A 23461-nucleotide genomic window follows, 5' to 3' on the forward strand; every position below is an offset into this window, starting at 1 on the left:
ACCAGGGGAGGTTTAGGTTGGAAATTAGGAGAAAATTCTCAGAAAGAGCAGTCAGGCATTGGAATGGGCTGCCCAGGGAGGTGGTGGAGTCACCATCCCTGAGGGTATTTCAGGAAAGCTTACTGGGTAAGTTTAGTGGGTAATATTGGTGGTAGGGGTATGGTTGGACCAGATCTTGGAGCTCTTTTCCAACCTTAATGATTCTATGATTCTAAGAGTACACTGTTCATAGGAAAATTCCTATTCATTTAAGTGTAGGATCATGGCCATAAGACTTCTCTTCAGGGAGAATAGTTGAAGTTTTTATTTTTATTTCAGTTTACTCTACTTTTTCAGGATAATCTTTCCTTGTACATTACAGATGCTAGTTTTCACTGTTTTAAGCACCAAATGAGTGCAATGAAGTTATAGCTGGGAGGGGATGTAATGCATTACCCTTTTCTTTTCTTTTTCATGCACTGTTTCATTCACACAGTCCTAAATGTTGTGTGTTTTTTTTTTTCCATAGCAAGCATAGAATATGAGAAATCATTCGATACACCAACTTTTCCAATAACACAGTGTACTTCTAACCAAAAAATCACCTCGGTCAGCTCCCATTTTCTGGCCACACTAATGATGATATAAAACCACATGGTACAGACAAGTCTGAAGCATCATGGTTTTTTACTGCAAAACACATGGATTAAATCTTGACTGCCATGGCCATGTACTGACTGCCCCTTTATAGGTGCTCAGTCAGAATAATTAAAAAGAGCAATGAAATCAGACCACTAGGTATGCACTAGCCTATGCACTATGCATGTATGTATGTTTGGGAAAACACCAAAATTAATTTTAAACTTCCTACCATGTTTAAGATGGTTAGAATAAACCTTCTGGCAGCATCTGTTCCATGATACGAAACCATAGCTGGATCTGCCACCACAACAGTTTCTATGTTGTACTCCTGAGGTAATTTGTAAGAGTATCGTTTTCCTCTTCCACTTTCTGACACTTTCTGATTCTTGGATTTTCTTTTATCTGCAACATAAAAATATTTCTTGATGAATTCACCCTTCAAAGTACTTCTATGGTACTTTTAGGATTTGCTACCTGTGATTAGGACATCACTGTGACTGTGTGGAATGTAATACATGCTTATTTAGCACTGCCAATGCAATTAGGCTCAGACTGAAGGCCTGATCTACATATGAATGTTAGTTCACACCAGAGAATCAGGCTCAACCACCCTGCTCAAATAAAATCAGGCAGATTCTTTGCATCCTTTCACCTATCACGTTTATAAACTAGTAAATGCCTCCTAGATGGTTTGTGAGAGAAAGCTACATTACTATTAGGTTTAGCAGAAAAGTAGTCTCACTGAGACCGAAGAATTACTATCTGCTCATTTCCATAAATCAGAGACAGTATTTTCATGCAATTGATGTATCTTAGTGTAATAGATGACAAATACAGATTTGGTACAAAAATAGTATAAAGAAAATATACATTTCACTGTTTTGTAAAGATGAAAGAACTTTCTAGTGAATCATATAAAGAATATGTAGGCTACAAGTTTGTCAGAAAAAAAAAAGTGTCATTTCAGTTACAGGATTAACATACTGATACAAAGTCAGTGTTGCTATAAACAGCTAATACAAAATAACAAAACAAAATCCAGGTTTCTTCTAAACCTGCAGAAATCTCCAAATCTTAAACACAGTACATTTACAGCAAGACAGAAGTTGCTGCTTTTGTTAATTTTAAATTTTATCTAAAAAAAAAAAAAAAAAGACAACATCCCCATTGTTAATTTAATACCTATGGAAAAAGTAAAAACTATTTACTCAGAAACATTTTGAACCAGAAAGTGGTCTGATATGCATACAACAGTTAGCAATGCTTTTGAAATTAATTTCATCCAAAAACAAAATATAAAATGAAAACCCTTGTGGTAACAGTCAAAATCTGGTAGATCCTCTCAGAAGACATAAAACTTTGTGGACTGATCTCATTGAAGTCACTGAAATTAAATGAAATTTTTTCCAGCTTCTACAATGGAATATTGGTCTCTCTGTTTACAAGAAAAGTGATGCTCAAGATGACAATTATAAACACATGTTCTGGAAACAATCAAATATGCAGAAATTCTAAGGAAATGTTTTGCAATTAATCAGTCTCATCTTTAATAGCAAAGTTCCTTCAGTTCACTTTATAACACAAGAATATTCTCAAAAAACAAGTCATTTTTCAGGAAAGTGCTGAAAAATCACCTTAAAAATAACTTAAAGTACAAACTGACTTTAAAATATAAAGTATCTGTGTAAGAAGGACCCATGATTTAACATAAACATATATGTATAGCATAGATTAATTTTAAATATAACATATATATACTTTTGCATGTAAATAGTATAATAAAAGTACTATAGTACTTATACTGTATGTACTAAGAATCAATGTTTCAGAAATCTTCTGTAGTCATTTATTGAGAGTTGTGTACGAGAGTGATTTAGGCCAGCCTATTACATTTTAAAAAGACTGCTGTACAACTAGTGACAATGTAAGATTTGCAAACACAGATAAGCATACAATATTATTTTTTATATGAAAATCTCCATATAATCTTCAGAAATAAATAAAATATTTGATGTTTGATTTCCTAAGTAGAAACAGATACATTCATAAACTAATATTAATTTTAGCCTCTCTCATTTTGATACTTCAAACATTTGTTTAACCTCATATGTACAGCTAGCCCCAAACTTTTCTTATGTTTGATAACTGTATTTGTAGCCTAGTTTATAAAACATTATATATGCTTTTGTCGCTCTTTGGAGAATTGTTTTTAATGAAACTACAGTGTCAGGATTTGCACCAAGAAAACACACCCTATAAGCTATATAACCAACCTATCACACAAACCTTTAATGCTTCAGGAATAGGCTATAGCTCTATATTTAAACAGTAAACTCATTTGAGTTAGAGAAGATCTCTCTTGAGGCATCTGGTCAATCCCGATTTCCTCCAAGGAGCAGTGATTGATTCCTGTACAGTTTCCAACCACATAGTTTATTCATTGTTCACTTTTTTCTCACTAACTATTGGTTGAAAAGTTTTAATATCAACATGGCTGTTCTGAGAAGTTCGTTAACTTACTTTTTTAAAGTTTTAGCTAGAGATCTACTTGTTCAGAACTGACAGTGAGCAGCCCACTATTTAATACAGCATTGTGCTAAATACTAAGGTCAACACAGCCCCAGAAACTGTTGAATCCTCTTCAGGATTGTAGTGGATGAGAAGACTGTTCAGCTCCACAGACAAGCTGGCTGCAAGGGGCAGTGCCCCTCATTTGTCTCAGATATCTGCCGGGTTAACAAACCAAAGGACAATCTGTTCTTGGCCAGTCAACCTTTTCCAAATTGCTGGCAGAATTCCCAATCATGTGAGATCTCATTTATCTGAAAATTTTAGCTCTTCCCCCAGACCTTTAGATAAATATAATTGGTAATTTTGGCAGCAGTTGCGTTCAAACGACTACTGTGATTGCTGTCATATGCAGGCAAAACAGGCATTAGGCAAAAACACTTGATTTTTCATACATTCATAAACAAGTAAAAATTGCAAAGAACTGCTCATTATTGAAGGTATAGTAAATAAGAAACAATAACTCCTCTAAAAAATACCTGTATCAATAATGTCTGTACCAACAAAATAAAAGTCAGATTAACTGAAAAAAAAAATGCTACTTCAAATTAAAGATGTATAATTCAGCTCAAAACTTACCCTGGCAAAAATTCTACAGGAATGTTCTGTGCATTAAGACTTTGATTTTTGCTACAACAGTAAAAAAACATGAAGATTTCATACCAATGCATTACTTAAACTCACTATTTGTGATTGAAAGAAATCTAGAAATACTCCAGTACTAGTGCTCTAGCAAGAAAGCTAGAAAAATTTGCAAGTATATTTGACATTCAATAGGCTATAAACCAAAAATAACAACACACATTAACAAAGCTAAAAAATTCCTCCTTCCCCACCCCCCCACAAAAAAAAGAATAATAAAAAGGACTGAATATTGAGCCACTGTAGCACCAGATTGTGTAAAATACCTGAGTCAACATCATGAAAAAGCTAGGACTACAAGACTCCTGGACACTTGCCAGCCTTCATGCACAGGAGCTTTCTCTGTGTACACCCACTTCTTGCCCAGACCAGAGGGCCCACCACCATCCCTCCCTATGCTTTGTATTTCCCAGGAAAAGAAGATGAGTACACTAGTCATACAGAAATTGCAGTATGGTGAATAGCACTCTGGCTGAATATCAAAGAGCTTATGAAGCCATACACACAGCTGACCATAACTCTGTTTTAGTTTCAACATGGATTTAGAAGTCTTAATGCAGAAAGACAACTTGCTTCTGACCAAAGGAATGAGAATCAACACCTCAAGCAGCACCACTCTCTTCTAGTGCAATCTCAAAACTCTAGACCCTATGATCAAGATTATTTATGCATAATTTCATGATTATCAGATAAAAACTGCATTTAGAGTAAGAACTAACATAGCTTTCCCAGCTAACAGCCCAGTCTTCATCCCATAAAGTCAAACTTCTGCCTTTGATCCAGTTTCAACTTGGATATTTTTTTTTCTGCAAAAATAGCATCGCTCCAAGTGCACAGTCTACTCATAACTCAGAAAAACAGCATATTGCTGATTGTCAGCAATGTAAAAGAAGTGGCTTCCAGTCTCTAAAACACAGAAGAGATACAATATTCAATATTCAATGCCAGCATGCTCATTCATTAGTCTGTGTGAAAAGGAATGAACATTTTAGAAGATTATCTCTCCCCTCGACCCGTGACCCCTGAGTGCCTTATGCATGTGCCATGACCTCGGTAAACTCTAAAATCAACTTCAGGCTGCAACAAGTGCTTCATATTAAGCAGAAGGAAAAGAGCTTAGTTTTTCAATGTAGACCTTTGCTCTAATAGTAACTGCTTCTTTTCTGATTTCTCTGTAACACACTTCTAATCTAGTTTGATTTTAAATGGGCCATGTGGTACAGAAGGTGTGGAGTGTCAGGTCTGTGTATATGCAACTGGCTCACATACGTAAATAAATCATACACTCATGCAATGAAAGGATATTCAACACATTCCCACAAATCCAGAAAGCATATGTTTCCATCAGCATGATTATCTCCCTCCCCCAGCAAGTAAGAAAAAAACCCACCCCATTCACAAAAACAAGTTCTTTGTTCTCCCCAAACAAGTTCCCTTGTGCAGCATCTTTCAATCCAGCCTGCAACAGCTACAGACAACACACAATACCTTCTTTGATTGCCTCCTTTAGTTCTGCATGAAAAGCCATTATATCCAGTAGTTATCTTTCAACACCTCCAGTACTGACATTCATTCCTTTTAATAATTACAATTCATCATTGGCAATATATATTTGCTTGATATGTAGCCAGTCTTTGAGATCAATTTGGCTCAAAACCAGCAGCAGAAATACCTGTTCCAGGACACCTATTCTGACACAAATACCATAGAAGCAGGAGATCCTGCTGTCAGACAGATCCATACTGCTGAGAAGTTGCCAGACTGCCAAGAAAACATTTAGACTGTGTCACACAGCTACAACTCTACACAGGACAGCTGCATGAAACCTAAGCATATCAGTGCATATCAGTGTGCCCAGTATTTCAGCTGTTTTATCTGTCTTATTAATCTACTTAGTTTAGGATTTGACTTAAAGTTCTCTAATATTGCTGTAAAAGCTCTCTCTCTCTCTTTTTTTTTTTTTTTTTTTTTTTTTTTTTTTTTTTTTTTTTTATTGCTAGGATTCACCTTTATGGCTGTACCCGTAGCATGAATTTTCTGGTGATATTTGCTAAGGAATATCACACCACCAAACTGCTCCTGGCATAGACAGCACTTTTATCAATATAACTTACTGCAGCTCCAATAAGTAAAATAACCTGTAATAGCACAGTGAGACTAGTACTGCTAGTGCAACAGAACCAGATAGAAACTGCAGACATTTAAAACCCCCTAGCGAAAAGATTACACCAGCAGATGCTAATCAGTTATGCACAGCTTAAGTTATCTTGAAATTACATGCTAGTAATAAAGATAATGAAACTTATTTCAAAAAAAAATATTTGAATCTCTGTTGACAGACTATTTGCACCAAGTCAGAGCCTTGGGCATAAGATTATCACAACAGAGTAAGCTGACTTTTCCATTTTAGAGCACAAGAGAAAGTGAAAGGATGACTGGTAATGAACATGACAGAAAAATAATTTCCTTACAGAGGAGTCTGCACTTTATTCATTTCCATACATATCACGGATTGCTGTTTATGAGATGCCTCTCTCCCCTTCCCTACCTGCATGTGCACACACATGCACACTTTTCATTTTCTCTGTTTCTCTCACTCTCAAACACATGCAGGCACACGTGCTCTAATTCACTTAGCACTAACAATGATCATAAGAATATCATAAGAATAACCAGCTTTACATTATGTAGTGACAACTTTTCTTAATATAGAAAATTTTGCTTTTAGATAAGCAGTGGTAATGTAATACAATGTCAGTAAGAGAAATACAGAGCCTGGTGGAGTAAGTTACATGGCATTTACTTAGTTCCTCTTAATAACAACAACAAAAGCCTTGCTTTGCCAATTCATTTTTTATTTCAACCTTTGAATGGAAGCATAATTATAAAATACAGTAATTCCAGAATGTAAAAAACAAACAAACAACAACAACAAAAAAAACCTGTCAAGTCTACTCTGTAACCATATAAAACAGACAGTGTGCTAGAAATGTTCACGAGGAACCACACAGCTAAATAATAGTTTAGGCTGGAAGGGATATCCAGAGCTATGTCAACCCCTGGCTCCAAGGTCTTTTATGAGATATTTCAAGCAACATTTTATAAATCACTGAGGATGCAGACTCCATGGACTCTCAAGGCATTGCCTGATGAGGATTTTCTTCCATGTGTCCAACTGAAATTGCCCAGAATGGTACTTAGAACTGTTGTCTTTCATCCTGTCATAGCACATCTCTAAGGAAAGTCTGGCTCTAATTCTCTGTACAGACACTATCAGCACCTGAAAACTGTACTTTAATCCACCCTTCTTTCTTCACCAGTTTGGAAGAACAAATTTGAAGGGAAGAAATTTCCTACTACCTCACCCCAAATGACATAGATTCCAGCTCTCTAGCCATACAAGGCTCCTCTGCTATTTCTCTACCATTTCTCAATATTTTTCTTTTACAAGGTTAGGAGACATGAAAGAAAAAACAAACAAACAAACAAACAAACAAAACTAATTTCACACAACAGCATTAAAAATATCCTCAGCTCATGCTGAGGATATCTAAAAGGCTAAGATGTCCACTCTCCTTTGAAGAAAAGAAACTGATGATGAAACAAGAACAACAGAGTATCATCTTTCACAAAAGGCTTTTTTTTCCTCCCCAGTGAACATAACTACCTATGCACCAAACTTGGTTGAAACCCTTCTACTTGAAAAACTGTTTCTACCCTCCATTAAGGTTGTATCACAGAGTTATTTTAAGTGGCAATCGTAAAACAAGAACAGTGTTATAAAGATCATTTACATTCAGTGTCAAACTTATTTGGAAGTTCAAAACATTAACAACTGAAACTGGAATGAACTTTGCTCATGTTTTAAAACTGAAAATTGAGTACAAGCACTGCACATAGCAAGCAAAACAGCAACTACCAAGACAATAGAGAGGACAAAGAAATAGGTTGTAATTGAAATTAAAAATGGCCAAAATGTTTCTACTTTCAAATATAATCAGTCATTTAAGAAGCAGTACTAACTAACAGTTCCCTCTTCTGAGGGGTGAAACTGCATCCTTAGCATGCCATCCTGAAGTCCATCATAAGTAACTACTACAAGAATAATCAGATATGCTTTTGTTGGTTTTGTTGCCTTTAACTATTATCTACATATCTTAGAATATGTCTACTACATTAAGTCTGTTCAGTGAGATTTGTATATTACCTGTAACAACACCACAGTACTGATTCTGAGAAGCTGGCTTTTCAGTTATTTTCTCCTCTATGGACCTTTTTCGTCTGTACACCCTGTGTGCATGACCTGTCACAGCCAAAGTGCGATTGAGTGGCTCAATAAATATGAAGTCCTCATTAATCTGTATAAACCCCATCTGCAAAGGAAAACAAAAGGAACACATAAGATAAGAATTAAATAAACTATATAATTGTGCACACAGTTCTGCAGAAGTAAAATACACACACCACACACACACCAAAAATACACATGCACACACACACACAAAGCTCCATTTAAGAAAACCCTTTGTTTTAGTAACCTTACTAGCAAGGTGACTACCTTCATATTTTACAAGTCCTTTTACTTCAGTTGCATAAATTTCATTTATTTCAATGAAATGTGTGGGTGGGTGGCTACATGCCAGTAGCAGATGCTCAGTAAAAGATCTGGAATGTTAAAAGCTTGCTTTGGGAGACTCACAGGGTCATTTAAATATGTACAGCATGTACAGAAAAGTCTATACACTAGCTCTATAACTCAATGTATTGTCAAATTTTTTGATAATTGTATTTAATGAAAAAGCAAGAATAATTTAGGCAGTAAGAATACATCCTGAACATTTATGAAGCTTGAAAAAACTAATGACTCCTTTTGCACATTTTTAACTTAAGTAAGTAGGTAAATAAATAAGCAAACAGACAGCAATTCCTCCCAGGTTACCAGCAGCTAAAACAGAAAAACTTTCTATTATAGCCATTTAAATGGTTAGCTTTTTTTTCCCCACCGTGTTTATGCACAAAAACAGACACAAAAATCTAACATACTACATGCACACCTAATACATGTATGACAAGAGTTTGGTCAAAGTTAAAATAAACAAACAAACAAAAACTTACTTATATAAATACCATCCAACTCTAACTCAGCTTAAACTACTAAAGTCCCAAAACACACAGGTTCCTAACAGAGTCACTAATGCTCAGTGCTCATCTTTTCTTTTTCCCCTTGAATACACGATCAGTAAGACTGACAGTGGAATTTACCATTCTCTAAACTAAAAAAATGTATTAAACAGTCTTACTACAAAAATAAAAAACTGTATATATGGCTAAAAGAATCGAAGAACTCTTCTGTATATTTCCATGTAGTACAAATAGACAGAAATAAAAAATAAGTTTGTCTCTTCTGGAATTATGTAGACATCATTATCATGTTGGATATTCTGCCTGACATTCAGATAAATCAAAAAGAAATTCTGATCAAAGTAAGAAAATAAAATGAAATTTTATATGTCTTACAAATTATGACTTCCTTCAAACCAGTGTTTACTTTAAGAACAAACACAAGAAAACAAAAAATCTCTCTTCACTTTCACATTAAATAAAAGCAAGTACAGGTTTTTAATTTTTCAGTCAGACACACTAGCTGTAGAATCCTGAACAGCTGTTGGAAGTTCATCATTAACATTGTACACAAACTTAAAAGTAGCTGAGTAAGTTTGTCTGTTTTGTTTTCTTCTTGCATGTACTTTTTAGGTCAGTTTACCTTTACCACAAACTTTGGATGTTACACAGAAGGTCAGCTATGTTCATACTATTAGGTACTTTCTGTACACCTACCAGATGGCACTCATCTGTTATGTGGAGCATAATGTTACCTCTATAAGTTTACCTTGATGTAACAATTAGCTAAGCTAATATTTAACTATAAATAGTAAAGTTAAATGAAGTATCATTTAAAAGTATAATTCTCAAATACCTGTAAACTGCATAAAATACTTTCATTTGATTTTTATATCTAACCCTGAATTTTACTCGGGCATCTTTTGTTTGTTTGTTTGTATAAATCACTATTTATGCTAGTAAAATCTGAAATATGCTGATAATTTCTGGATTTAGGACAGATATGTATTTTTGACTCATGTACCTACACAAAAGGCCATAGCCCTCTAATCTTCAAAAAAGATTGAATCATAAGACATCCAGCATATTTTTTCTGTCTTCATTCCCTTTGCTGTGAAATGAAAATACAGCTTTAAGATGCTGTTCTTCAGATTGCCATCTAGACATATTGAGAATCTGTGCCAAGATCACTGACATTTTATATTGGTTTTCAGCTCCTTACATCAACTGAACATTAGTCCATCAGTACAGAACTCCAAAAATTATACTCAGTGTCCTCGGCCATAAGTTAAAGAACTGAAAATTGATGTAAAGTTTATTGAATAAAACTAACTTCAGTTATATATATTCAAATGGGTAGTTGTCAAATAAATCTGAGTAACCAAATATGTTTGTGATCATTGTGACTACTTTCAAAAACACATCACTATTCCTCCACCTCTTGAACAATTTCATATTTAATAAAGAGAAGTTGAATCCCTATCCTCGTAATAATGCTCCTAACTTTTCATAATCATTGCAAGTGGAATTAAGAGTATCTTCTACTATAAAACTGAACACAGAAAGTAGAGAAATACAAAACCAGGCATTCAAGCACCACACTTTGAAAGTTTTTTCAGATATCGGATGCCAACTGGATACTAGGACTAAATACAGACTTCAGTCAAAATGGCAAAACCCCTTTGTCATGAAGATGTGTAATGAAACAAAGACTAAACAAATGCATGAAATAATGTGCAACTGGGCTAGCACCAGGTAGCTTTTGGTAAGTGAGTTCTGAGGAACTGATCCTTTTCACCAATATCAACTGAATAGCTAACAGTGCTTGTAGCTGCAACTGAAAAGCTTATTGGGATGGTGGACTTACCTCATGCAAAAATAACATACCATGTATATTTTTCCCACTGCATTCATTTATGTCTGCATTTTCAAGTTTCTAACCTAAGTAAGACAAAACTTAAATACATCTCAGTGGAGCTTATGCCCAGGACAACATCATTTGGCAAAAAATTCTTCAAACCTCCTAAGAAAGAATGAACTGGGTACTTGTCCTGCATCTTAACCAATCTACACAACATAGTGTGAGCTTAAAACTATAGAGCAGACTTTATTAAATGAGCATGCAAAGTATTATATGGAACTAAGTATGCACAGTATGAAATGGACACACATCAACCACATGTATTTTAGAGTGGACATTTGCCCTCATAAATAAAAGTTTTCTATAACATACATTCACATATAAGGACTATTAACTTTCTTAAAATAAACTGATGCAAAAAGCCAATTAAGAACACTAGTCCTGAAAGAAGACCAAATGTTTGCTTTTATCTAACACAAGAAGAGCTGACATCTAAACATGTCAATACTCACAAAAACAGTAGGCGGGTTAGATTTCTTAAGTAAGAAAACTGTTATTTTACATCCGACTGGATCAAACAGATCAGAGATGAAGAAAGAAAAAATCTGCATGTTCTGGGCAACTCTAACTGGTGAAAGATACCATACCAGAAACTATTATGGCACATTACTTCAAATATCTGTGTTATAACACTCATGCTACCTTTTTCTTTCCAGCATTCCTTTTCTAAAACTATGGCCTATTATTTTTTCCTGTTTGGAGTATACATTAGGATATTACTTTCTGTCAAGTACCTGTGAAAACCTCAAGTAATATTACTGTTTCTAATAAAATTATATTGCTATGAAAAGATACACAAACATTAAATTTAAATTAATCTGTGAAGAACACCTATGCATATAGTCATCAGATACTGGGCATAAGCCAAGAAATTTCTTGATTAGGAAGTAACTTCAATTCCTACATTTTAATTCGTTCCTTGCAAAACAATTCAGAGTAGCAGCTTATTATCACTCCAAATTGGAACAACTCAGATTTTGAACATGATGCTGTTTCTTGCAGAATTTACACAACTATGCAGTGAAGGAAAGTAATAAAAATGAATATTCTTTCCTAAGAACTGCAAAGTTAGATAAAGGGATTTTTTTTTCTTTGCTATCATTATCACAAAAAATGGAGTAACAGAAAAATATTCTCGAATGTGTATTACACCCAGAGATTAAGTGGTTCCCATTTTAATATCCTAGGTTAGTTTAACATCCCAGAGAAGATTTAGGGCACAGATAATACTGTCAAAAAGAAGACTTTAGCTACCAGAAAATATTTATGAAAGCATCTTGCCAATATGTTGCATTTTCTACACAGAGGTTCGGTGAAATGTAATAATAAATGAAGACATCATGACACAGACTTCAAAGAAATGGCAGAAATATCCAATTTTTTTTTTTTTTTTTTTAAGAATGCAGATTACAGGCTCTGAAGGATGATTTCTCAGTGGTCCACAATTTAGCATTAGTCTCTTAAGTAGTAGTAGTTTTTAACCCAGTTTCTTGGCATATCAAAGGAAAATGCTTCACTCCGCAAGAAACGCACCAGGTGGGCTGACCTTAGCCACCTGCCAAACACCCACCTAGCTGCTCTCTCTCATTTGGATAGTAAGAAATGAAGATAAATTAAAACACCGCCTTTCACACCATAAGTGGAGCAGGGGAGGATGATGAGTATGGTCAGCATGCTCTCTGCTGCTCCCTCTTTCTCAGATTTTACCTCTGATTTGGTGTGGGTTGCCCCCATGGGCTGCAGACGCTCAGGAGCTCCTGCAGGGGCTCTCCAGAGGTTGCAGTCTCCTTCAGGGCAGATCCACCTGTGGAGGCCTAGAGTCCTCCATGGGCAGCAGTTTGAATATCTGCTCCAGCATGGTCTTCTCCACTGGCAGCAGGGAGATCTCTGCTCCAGTACCTGGAGAACCTCCTCCTCCTCCCCATAGTTCTCTGGCTTTGCTCTCTTCATGGATGTTTCTCACATTTTTTTCCTTCCCTCCTCACATGTTTTACCCATTCTTACATACATTGTCACAGAGGTGTTAGCCCCCTGCTGCCAGCACCTGGGTACAGACACCCAGTACAGACATTAAAATAATGATAAAAACAAACAAACAAACAAACCCACAAATCTATGGAACTAGAACAGAACTTGAAATAAGCCTGCCACACTGCTCACATGGACAATGCATGAAGCAGTACAGACTTATGTATCTGCCTACCTACTGTGGGTTATTACTATCAGCTATATGCTTGCATTTATACATATGTATCTAATAATGGTATGTTCTTCAAAACAAGCAATAGATTCAAAATTTCTGAATTCTCATATGAAATAAGACTCCTACTGTGTTACACCTTTCCTACCTTTTTCTTTTTTTCCTCTTTATTGATTCCACAAGCATCTCAAACTAGGTATCAGTAAAAAGTGGGCATAACATTGCCTTGACCTCAATAAAAATCTTCCCTACAGTTCACTCTCTGTTCTCTTGTGAAGCAGATGCAAGCAGTGTGCAAGGACCAGCTGTAAAAAGCTGCACTTCACAGCCTTACCATGCTGCCTAAAGAACAGAGCGAGACTGTCTTAGGAAATATTCATTCATATCAGATGGAGAAAGTCTTCAATATTGAAACCATCAGCACTCAGATATTCATGTGAGAGATGGATCAGTTCCTCAGAACTCAATTTATGCCACCTATAGTATAAAAATGAAACTTTCTTCAGTGTACATTGGAAAAGATTATTCTTATTTACTATTTCAATATTTGCCAATTTTAAAACAAATTGTGGTAATTTAAGGCTTTGTACTCTTAGTAAAATGTCTCAGAATTTAAGATTTTAGTACTGAGGCAAAATCTTTAATTTACATATTGGTGTCCAGTCTGAAGCAGGTTTTCCTCCATGATTTTAAAACTCAAGACTAGTATCAGTATCATGATTCTAACAATGCTACCAGGATTTGACTATAGCTGAAACGCAGCACAAACAAAAGCCTCTAACTCTCAGCAAAGCACACAACAAAGCAAGCTCAAACATCTTTTCAAACTGCAAATAACAGGGTAAGCACTTCGCATGTTCTCGCTATTCAAACAAGCTACAGCTTTCCGTCCTTAAGTACCTTCATTGCTGAAGGCTGAGGAAACAATTCATAAGTGCCAGCAACTTCTGTCTCCAATTAACTGCATTTCCGGGCTTTGCACAGTATACACATTGTACTTTTCCTAGACGTTTTCTCTGTCTACCTGCTTCTTCCAAGCTGCTGCACAGAATTAGAAGCAGTAAGACCAGGGGGAGGGGCAGTATTATCTCTATTGATAGGCTTTCAGTGCTGAACTGAGACTTAAACCAACTCTTTCTGTCCTTTAAAGCTAGGATTGGGCACTATGTAAGTAGATATACTTATGCATAATGTCCTAACTTATAGCCCTGATAGAGGGGAAAAAAAGTCAGACTGTTATGCAGACACTATTAAGATCAAAGCGTGCTTTCAGTACTGGCCCCAAAATTTAAGGTCTGTAGAAACATTTTTTTTTTCATGTTTTTTTAACTCTTGCAAATAAAACAACTAGCAGAGGACTTTAAGTAGACATTACCCCGAATCTTTGGTAAAATCACTCCCTACAGGATTCCATTCTCATTATATTTAAGATGATGACTACTTTTATCGACACAAGCTGATACTGCACATGCAAAATAATTTCTTCATTTCTGATAGGTATGAATGAAGTTGTGGAATAGTGAAGCACGCAAAATTGAGATGGGTTAGCACCCATTTCAATGGATGCTATTATTCACATCACTTTACTCTGCTGAGCAAGATCTTGCAAGCAGAAAGTGGAGAATGAAGTGTAAATTGCTCACAGAAAGGCCACCAATCTAACAGAATCTCATTTGTTGAAAAGAAAATGAAGTAAAGGAGACCAATGGATAAAGAAACTATAGATGCCAGGTCCACCCAGACACAGTTTGTGGTTGTTCCCCCTAAACCTTCCATTTTCCCATTAATTCACTGCCAGCCAAACCCTAAGATGTCTGGCATTTCCGCCAGATTCCAAATTTCATGTTTCTGAGCCAGAAATAAAATATTTCCTTTTTTAGACCTAAGTCTCCCTCTGTAAACACACTATTAGAAATTACTTGTGTATTCAGTACAAATGCTGCCTTAAATTCACAATATACTAATATTTGCAATGATTTTTAAACTGTCCTCACAATGCAGGATGATACCTAAACAAAGTACAGTCCAGTTAAGAAGTAACCACAAACAGTCATTGACTACATCCACAATAAAAATGTTTTAGTAAGGCTGTTCAAGTGCAATAAATTATTTTATAACTCATTTGAGATCTGTCATGTTATATTTCAAGTGTTAGATTTACAGAATGCAGATTTTAGCACTTGTCCCTTTCTTTACTGTCTGATGAAAACAATTGAAATATTTTCGAATATTACAAATATATATATTTTTTTACAGGGCTGTCTTTCAACAAAAATACATAAGAGGCATAATTTTTCAGAATTTCCCTTCCCAAATCTTGATATCCCATTTCTCCGGGAAAATCCTTCATCTAGCAAAGTTGTTCCCACCCTACTTTGCCAGACTGACTGATCACTTACACCACTGAACAAATTGGTGACTGACAATATTAAGAACATCTATATTAAGCACATATGAACCACTGGACTAGGCCAGAATAAAGGTCCATACTGTAAAGTATCATCTCTCTGACAATGCAGAACAGTAGATAACAAGAAAGAATATAAGAACAGAGCAATTATGTATGTTATACACTCACAGCCTCCACAAAACCCAGTAGCTACCAGTAGCTTTTCAGTACTCATAAACTTTAGGTGGAGTAGAAGAAAACAGATCAATTCCTCATCCTCACATATGTTCATTTCCAAGATTAAAAGTAGAAAAGACTCATTTGCCACACATGAAGGATTCAACTTCTTGAGTATGAGAAAGGATGTCTAGATAATAAAAGAAAACTAGTTAGCTTTCTTTTTCCAACCACAGTAAATAAGATCTCAAAAAAAAATTAAGAATATTAGTAAAAATTACACTAAGAAAAAGCTGCAAAATGATCTACTAAGATCCTTAACTACTGAAGGTTATTTGACTTTCAATGACTTACAGAATCCACTTTATTTTGAGATTTATTTTTAAAAGTATCCTTTCCCCTACCTTATAATGAGTAACACATCCATACAAATGCTGTTCTTGTGATTCCTGCACTGCAAATGCTTACAGACATAGCTGGTCTGCTGTCTGCTGTCCACTGCTGTCCATAAGTGAACCAGAACTTGAAGAAACTAACAGATTTGTAGCTTTGGAAATGAGTCAATGCTGTCAAATATTTAATAGCGATCTTGCAATTCATTGAAGTTAATAGTTTCTTAAATGTCACTTGAGAGTTGTGACAACTGTAACATACCTTGGAAACCAGGCATTTGAGGCAGTGTGATATATGATCACAACTACGAAACTGACAGGGATATGAAATACCTGTTGTTTTTTATTCATGTTTTTCAGATGTTCAGTGGGACCTTAAAACAGTCTGCTTTGATACAGTGACAGTTTCCCCATTACACTAAAAAATAATTTCTATCTTGCAGTCTGAAATCCTTTTGCACATCTCAAGTCTTCTCTCCTACCCCACAAATACCTTTCCTTAGCAACACACACCACATCGCACCTCCTCAAAACAAAACCTCTACCCCTAGGATCTCCTACGCTTCTACCAGCAAAACTTTGCTGCCCTACCTCCACAGCCGAAGTGTGCCTCTTCCCTTACAGCCTACTGGGCTGCCCATATTTCTTGCAGGTAACGTGAAACACAAAAACTGATTTCTTTACACAAGGAACTGTCATTCAGCGACTTGATGGTATCTTGCCTCTGTGCTATGTAGAATTCCCTAATTCTTCAGCTATCATTATAAGACAACAGACATTGGAGGATGCAAAATTACGTCAAATTACGTCACCTGTAGTTTTATCAGATATTCTTTAAAATGATGCTAACAACAAATACCCAATATATAGTAGACACTTCTGTGACTTTTTTTTTTTTAGTATCTTCAGAGTATTTTTTTAATGGTCACATACATAAAACATCTAACGTTTACAAAACCCATCTGGAAATGCAAGAAATATCACTTGATATTCAAAATCAATTCATATAGCTGTACACTCTGAAGATTACTAGGGAATATTCAGTAATAAAAATCCAAGATATAACAGATTATATAAAGTGAATTGTACCAAGATACAGGCAGAAATATTTTTTCATCTCCCTTTCCTTTTCCATAAAAAATGTTTTGGCAATCTGTTGATTCTATCTATCTTTTCCCTTTTCTTTCTGAAATGTGTTTATAGATGAAAAGTTCCAACTCAAGGTTAAATCAGCAACACCAGAAACACATGTATATTGTATTGTATGTGCCGTTAAACTATAACAAAATAAATAAATATTTAAAAGCAACAACAACAAAAAAAAATCCAGGATACCAAATACCGCAGCACTGCCAAAATAAAGTTCTAACAGCAACACTGACTTTTGCTCAAAGTGAAATTCTATTTTTTATTTTTTTATTTTTTCTAGCTCTGGAACAGGAATGCTACATTAATTTCCTTTAAAAACTTTACTTCAGATAACAGTTTTTAATGTGAAAACTAAATGCATCTTATCATTTAGGATGAGGATGATGAAGCTCTTCCTGTCAGAAGAAAAGAAAACTTTTTATTAGACCCGGACAAGACCCTATAGGAAGTAGGAAGCTTTTAGCTTCCTACTTGCTGAAGAGTAGTAGAGAAGTAGCAAACTTACTTTGTGATTAGAATATCTCAGCAGGGACATACTGCTTCATAACCATGCACCAGATTCAATGCCTTCAGGCTTCCCATTAGTTTTGAGTTCTGAATCTTAGTTATTCAGTTTTCAGTGACATGCAACCTATCTTCTTAAAAGACCTAGATTCTTTTAAGAATGCATATTTTGCTAATATGAAACTAAACTAAGAAAAAGCATCTAAATTTCAGCAGGTAAACCAGTTATAATCTGTAGTCTCTGCAAGAATCACACAACTATGCAAAAAACCTACTCTCACTAGTCCCAAATAGTGCTAATTTGTGGAATACGCAGTTCACTTACTTTTCCCCCAAAACATTGTAGAATCTGAGATTAGAAAATAGACCTTTCAGATTAGAGTGTGCAGTTCAGTACTCAGATCTCCAGGGTAAAGGCTCGAAAATTGGGATTTTTGTAGAGTGTGTTGGGAAATTTCTATCTCACATCTGAGAAAATTAACACTTAGGCTGTAACCAGTCTGCACAGCTGCAGTACAATGTCTTTAAAGCTAAAGGACACACCTATGCTAAATTGCTTTTTTTTGGTGTTTTTGTTTTGTTTTTCGTGTGTGTAGGTTTTTTGTTTGTTTGTTTGTTTGTTTTTTGTCTATTACTGAAACACCAAAAACAGATATGGTAAAATTAATATAAGCGTAGATAATCCAAACTGATTTTCCAAGCATTTCACGCTAGCTCTTCAATGTTTCAGGCAAACTTCTCCTTAATACTAAATTATAAAGCATTTCAGTTAATTCTGGCTTTAAGGTAAAGAAAGAAAAAGCAGTAAAGGCACATGTATCAACACAGGTATAAATCAAAAAACTACCTGTATCACTGGAATATATATAATCCTTATAATTTCCTTATCCATCTTTAACACATTTGTTTCTGTTGTGTTTGTTGTTGTTTTGTTTTTCTTTGTTGTTGTTGTTTTGTGTTTTTTGTTTGTTTGTTTTTGATTCAGCACTGTCAATTTTATCATATGTTCTGTGATATCTGGATTTACCATATAGGTTCTCACCATTTTTCTTTCTTCTTTTGCATGAAGTTTTCTAAATCCACAGAAGTTCATCCTAAAGATGAAAAGCTAAAATATTTCCCATGATAGAATACATGACTGTTGTAATAAATGTGTAGTGGTAATATCACATTCATGGACTTTCTTCAAAATGGGCTTTACCCTACGTGATGCATGTTTTTTTGTTTTGTTTTGTTTTTTGTTTTTAAACAAGATAAGGGGGTGTGTTGTGAATCGGTACACAAGCTCTTCTTTGCTAAAGATTAAGGCAAATTTCAGAGCAGGTAAGAATTCCCCATTTTCCAGCACCGTAATTTTTGAAGAGTAACCTTAAAATCATAAAGTAGTTACATCCCTTGATTCTCTTGCCATTTTATAGGGTTTAAAAATTACTATACATTGACAGAAACACACACTCCTCATTCTCTGAAAAATTCCAATAAATGCAGAACGATCAAGTTATTACTCAGCAGCATTCATTACACAACTCTCTAGTAATAATAGAATCATAGCCTCGGTTGAAAAGGACCTTGAAGATCATCTAGTTTCAACCCCCGTGCTCCGGGCACAGTTGCCCAGAGCTACATCCAGCCTGGCCTTGAATGCCTCCAGGGATGGGACAACCTCTCTGGGTAACCTGTTCCAGTGCCTCACCACCCTCTGAGTAAAAACTTTCTCCTAATTTCCAACCTAAATCTCCCAAGTTAGTTTAAAACCATTCCCCCTTGTCCTATCACTATCAACATACGAAACAGGTGTTCCTCCTCCTGTTTACACACGCCCTTCAAGTACTGGAAGACCGCACTGAGGTCTCCCTGGAGCCTTCTCTTCTCCAAACTAAACAAGCCCAGTTCCTTCAACCTTTCTGCATATGAGAGGTGCTCCAGCCCTCTGATCATATTAGTGGCCCTCCACTGGACCCATTCCAAGAGCTCCACATCATTCTTGTGCTGGAGGCCCCATGCAGTATTCCAGGTGGGGCCTCAGAAGAGCAGAGTAGAGAGGGACAATCACCTCCCTCTCCCTGCTGGCCATCCCTTTTCTGATGCAGCCCAAGATGCAGTTGGCCTGGGCTGCAAGTGCACACTGCAGGCTCATGTCCAGCTTCTTGTCCAGCAGGACCCCCAAGTCCTTCTCCATAGGGCTGCTCTCAAGTTCTTCTCCCAGTCTATATAAAAAACCTGGGATTGACCCAGCCCAAGTGCTAGTGAATAGGCATTCACTGCACTATTGCAATGAAATTGCAAATAAAAATACAGAAAAAATATAAATTCTGATCTCTCTATTTTAAGTGCATTTCTTAAGCAAAAACATGTAGTTTCTAAACTGTTTGTATTCTTTTAAAATCAGGTGCCCACTCACTGCAGTCAGCAGTGAAACACAGGAGCCTGACAAAAGTCCCTCTAAGTGCCACAATTTTCTGTGTAGTGTTATATGTTGGGCATCAGTTTCATGTGACTACCTCTTCACAAACCAGCTTAAATCAATGAACCCTCTGATATTTCACATAATTAGAAATATCACCTGATTGTAAACACAACAACTCATGGAGTCCATTTGTTTAGCTCATGTCACTGTCTCCAGGAAAGTCAATGTGTTTTGATTACTATGTACTTGCCCTTTGATCTCCAGAAGAATTCATTAAAACTCCTAAACCAATAATCAAAAACTGAAATTATGTTGCACCTCCAGACTCCCCCCCCCCCCTTTTTTTTTCCCTGCAGGAAGCTCTTGCTCAGGTTCTGATTGATTAAGCTGTGGCTATAAGGAACCAAAAAACTATTTAAGCACCACCTGTGATAAAGGAAAATGCACTAAAATGCATTCTGGAGAAAGCAGGAAAACCCAGCAGGACAAGACCACTGGCTACCAACTGAAGTGTCTGGACTCCTCCAGTGCTGAGTGGATCACTCGGTATTAAAACATGTTATGCATATTTTTCTGAGCAAATTACAACATCCTGAAGGAAAACCCAGAAGAGAGAATGCTTGGCTGATGTCTCTAGTGACTGACCCAGAACAGGGGATTTTGAGATGTTTTATTAACATCTCCAAGTCATAAAAGACTAGTTAGCATTTCTCTTGTAGCCAGGCAAGCAAACAAGGAGAATTATACATCACTCATGAAATTGCAGGTTTGCTTACAAATTTAACTTCAATATTATTGCCAGATTCTACTAAACTCATCTTGATAAATCAAATCCTATTTCCTATGTCAAGCACAGCATGCATTTTATAATTCTCATTATACTACCTTAATTCTCACTGCATAAGACATGAAGCATTGAGAGAGTCAGTAAAGCATGAGAAATAGTACTGAGAGTACAAATTCCCTTTGCATTTTACACGTGGTAGCTCTGCAGATCAAGTCCATCCCCCTATGCATTCAAGAGTTTGTAAAATACAGAATTTCTTACAATCACCTTGGTAATACAGATCCTTTATCAGCCTAAATTCCTTTTAAATATATTTCCTTGCTCTTATTGTTAGTTAAAGTAGTTTCAGTATAACTGCTGCTGATTTTTATTTGAAAATTGGTTCATTTTTTTCTCTTCTAATAGTTGGAAATCTTTGCAGTTTTCTAACCTGAGTTTATTCACAGCTATTATTTTAGACCCATCTGATCCTGAGTCTGCATTGTTTTATTTCTTGGCCAGCTTTCCAGCTCCTTAATATTCACTCCATTGTTTTTATAAAAAGCAATCATACTCTATCGCAGTTTCTACTGTGTGAAGATAAACACACTTGCCTTTGATCATTGCTTGATGAAACAGGCTTTACTACTATAATTATCCTTGTAGCCACCACTGAATTATTCTCTCTGATCATCAGCAAGCCATATTGCAGCTCTCATTTCACCATAGCTGTGTGAAATTTGACCAATTAGAGGTTTCTTTCATACCTATATCATGCTTGATAGCTCATAATGATCCTGCAATCAGCAAATACACAATTGTTTCCTCCTCCTGTCACTGTGAGCTAAGTCATTAGGACACTAGAGGAAATCTGTAAATGTAATAAGTCACACTGAATGCTACACCTGCCTTTAGTCTGTGTAATTCTCCTGTGACTCCTAGCTCAGAATTTACTGCTACAGAATGGTCAAATCCACAAGTGCTGCCTACGATTATTTTTTCCTGTTTAACGTAAGGTTCCTCCTGACTAGGATTGTCCAGAAGCTACCAGCAAACTTTACTCACTTCACTTCACCTCACCTCACCCCACCCCCATCCTCCTTTGAAAAACATCAAATCAAAGAAAAAAAAAAGTTATTTATGATCTAAAACATTACCTTTTGCTCATATTCATATGAACACAAATCACACTGAAAAACACACAACATCTACTGGAATCCCATCTCTTGCTCTGCCAGCTAAATTTGTGAGAGTATGACTTAACATTCCTACCAATTTAAACCATCAGCACCCAGCTTCACATGGAAAATTAAGTCTTCGATAAGTGGGAAGACACAGTACAATGGGCAAATTTAGGATCATTACGATCAATATAGGATTGTCATAACACGATTCCTACCATTTATTATTTTCAATTTGTTGTTTTAAGGTCATTCTTACATTTAACATTCTATTTTTTTTTTTTAAGAAGTACCCTTTTTTGCCCCCTGCCCCACCCCTTCCCCCACCCCCCAGATTTCCTAGGTATAACTAGTTTTGTCTGTTAGTCTTTAATACTACTTTCTTTTCCTGTGTTGTAAAACATTCAATACATGTTACTAGCTACAGTGGTGAAAATTAAGTTTCTCCTAAGTAATGTGCCAGCAGGTTCTATACAACACTATAAGCCTCCAAACATTCCTAAAAAAATTTAAGAAGAGGTTTACTGAAATTAAACACATGTTATTCTTTTCACAGATTTATTGCTTCAACAGCACATTGTAAATGGACTCTGCTGTGTGCTTTTTTTTTTTTTTTTTTTTTTTGGCAGCAATTACCCAGAAGTATAGTTGAATTGCAGTTTGCTTTAGTCAAATTAGTTGTGTCAAAACACTGGAAGAGGCTCAATGCTTTAAAACTCAGAACTCATCCCAAACCCTTTTAAGTCTTGCACTGAGAAGGCATAGCATAGCTTAAACATACATAAAAAATTGCAAAATCACTAGTGAACCATAACTCAAATTTCAAAATATTAAATGTTAAAAGGAGGTAAATAGGACATTCATGTCAAGCGAAACCTTATAGTTCTTAAGATGACTCTTTCTGGAACAAGTACAGAAACCTTTATAAACAATCGCTACCCTACGCAGCCTATCCCTTGTACAGAATGACTGTATGCTGTTCTTTCTCTCCATACAGACAAGTCCAAATCTGTTCCAGTTTGAAGTAACTGAAGTATCTTTAATAATAACTCATTGAAAACTACTATTATACAGCAATTTTAAGTGTCATCTTCAGATGTGTCAAATGACAACAAATGAATAATAATGAACGTTAATTATAAGATTCTAAGGCTAAATGTGCCATTCCTGCTACATAGTCTGTTTCTCCAAAAACTGGATGGTAATCAAACCAACTGTGTCTAACTGCAGATAACATAATCCCAGCGTGGCCCATGAAGATAATTCGATTGCCTAATGATTTGCACTACTAGTCACTGCAGATAAATTATTATTGTTGTTGTTGTTGAAGTATGACCGGACAAAGAATGTTGTTTATTAGGCAGATGAAAGTACAAGGAAGAGGGTCAACAGGAGCCCTGGCACTATACTGAAACCACAGAAG

The 23461-nt window shown here is 35.8% G+C and overlaps 1 protein-coding gene across 1 annotated transcript in view; it reads right to left on the reverse strand.

The window, feature by feature from the left end:
* Positions 1-23461, reverse strand: part of ADAMTS19 (ADAM metallopeptidase with thrombospondin type 1 motif 19) — a gene marked incomplete at its 5' end in the record, with an annotated part of 160394 nt that overhangs the window by 119681 nt on the left and 17252 nt on the right. Inside the window, 2 exons of the mRNA XM_082784065.1 lie at positions 851-1023; positions 8039-8204. Coding sequence (XP_082640191.1) covers positions 851-1023; positions 8039-8204 — 339 coding nt within the window. The remainder of the gene's footprint in view (positions 1-850; positions 1024-8038; positions 8205-23461) is intronic.

Source organism: Aythya marila, assembly GCF_965140915.1.
Source record: "Aythya marila genome assembly, chromosome: Z".
Classification (NCBI taxonomy): domain Eukaryota; kingdom Metazoa; phylum Chordata; class Aves; order Anseriformes; family Anatidae; genus Aythya; species Aythya marila.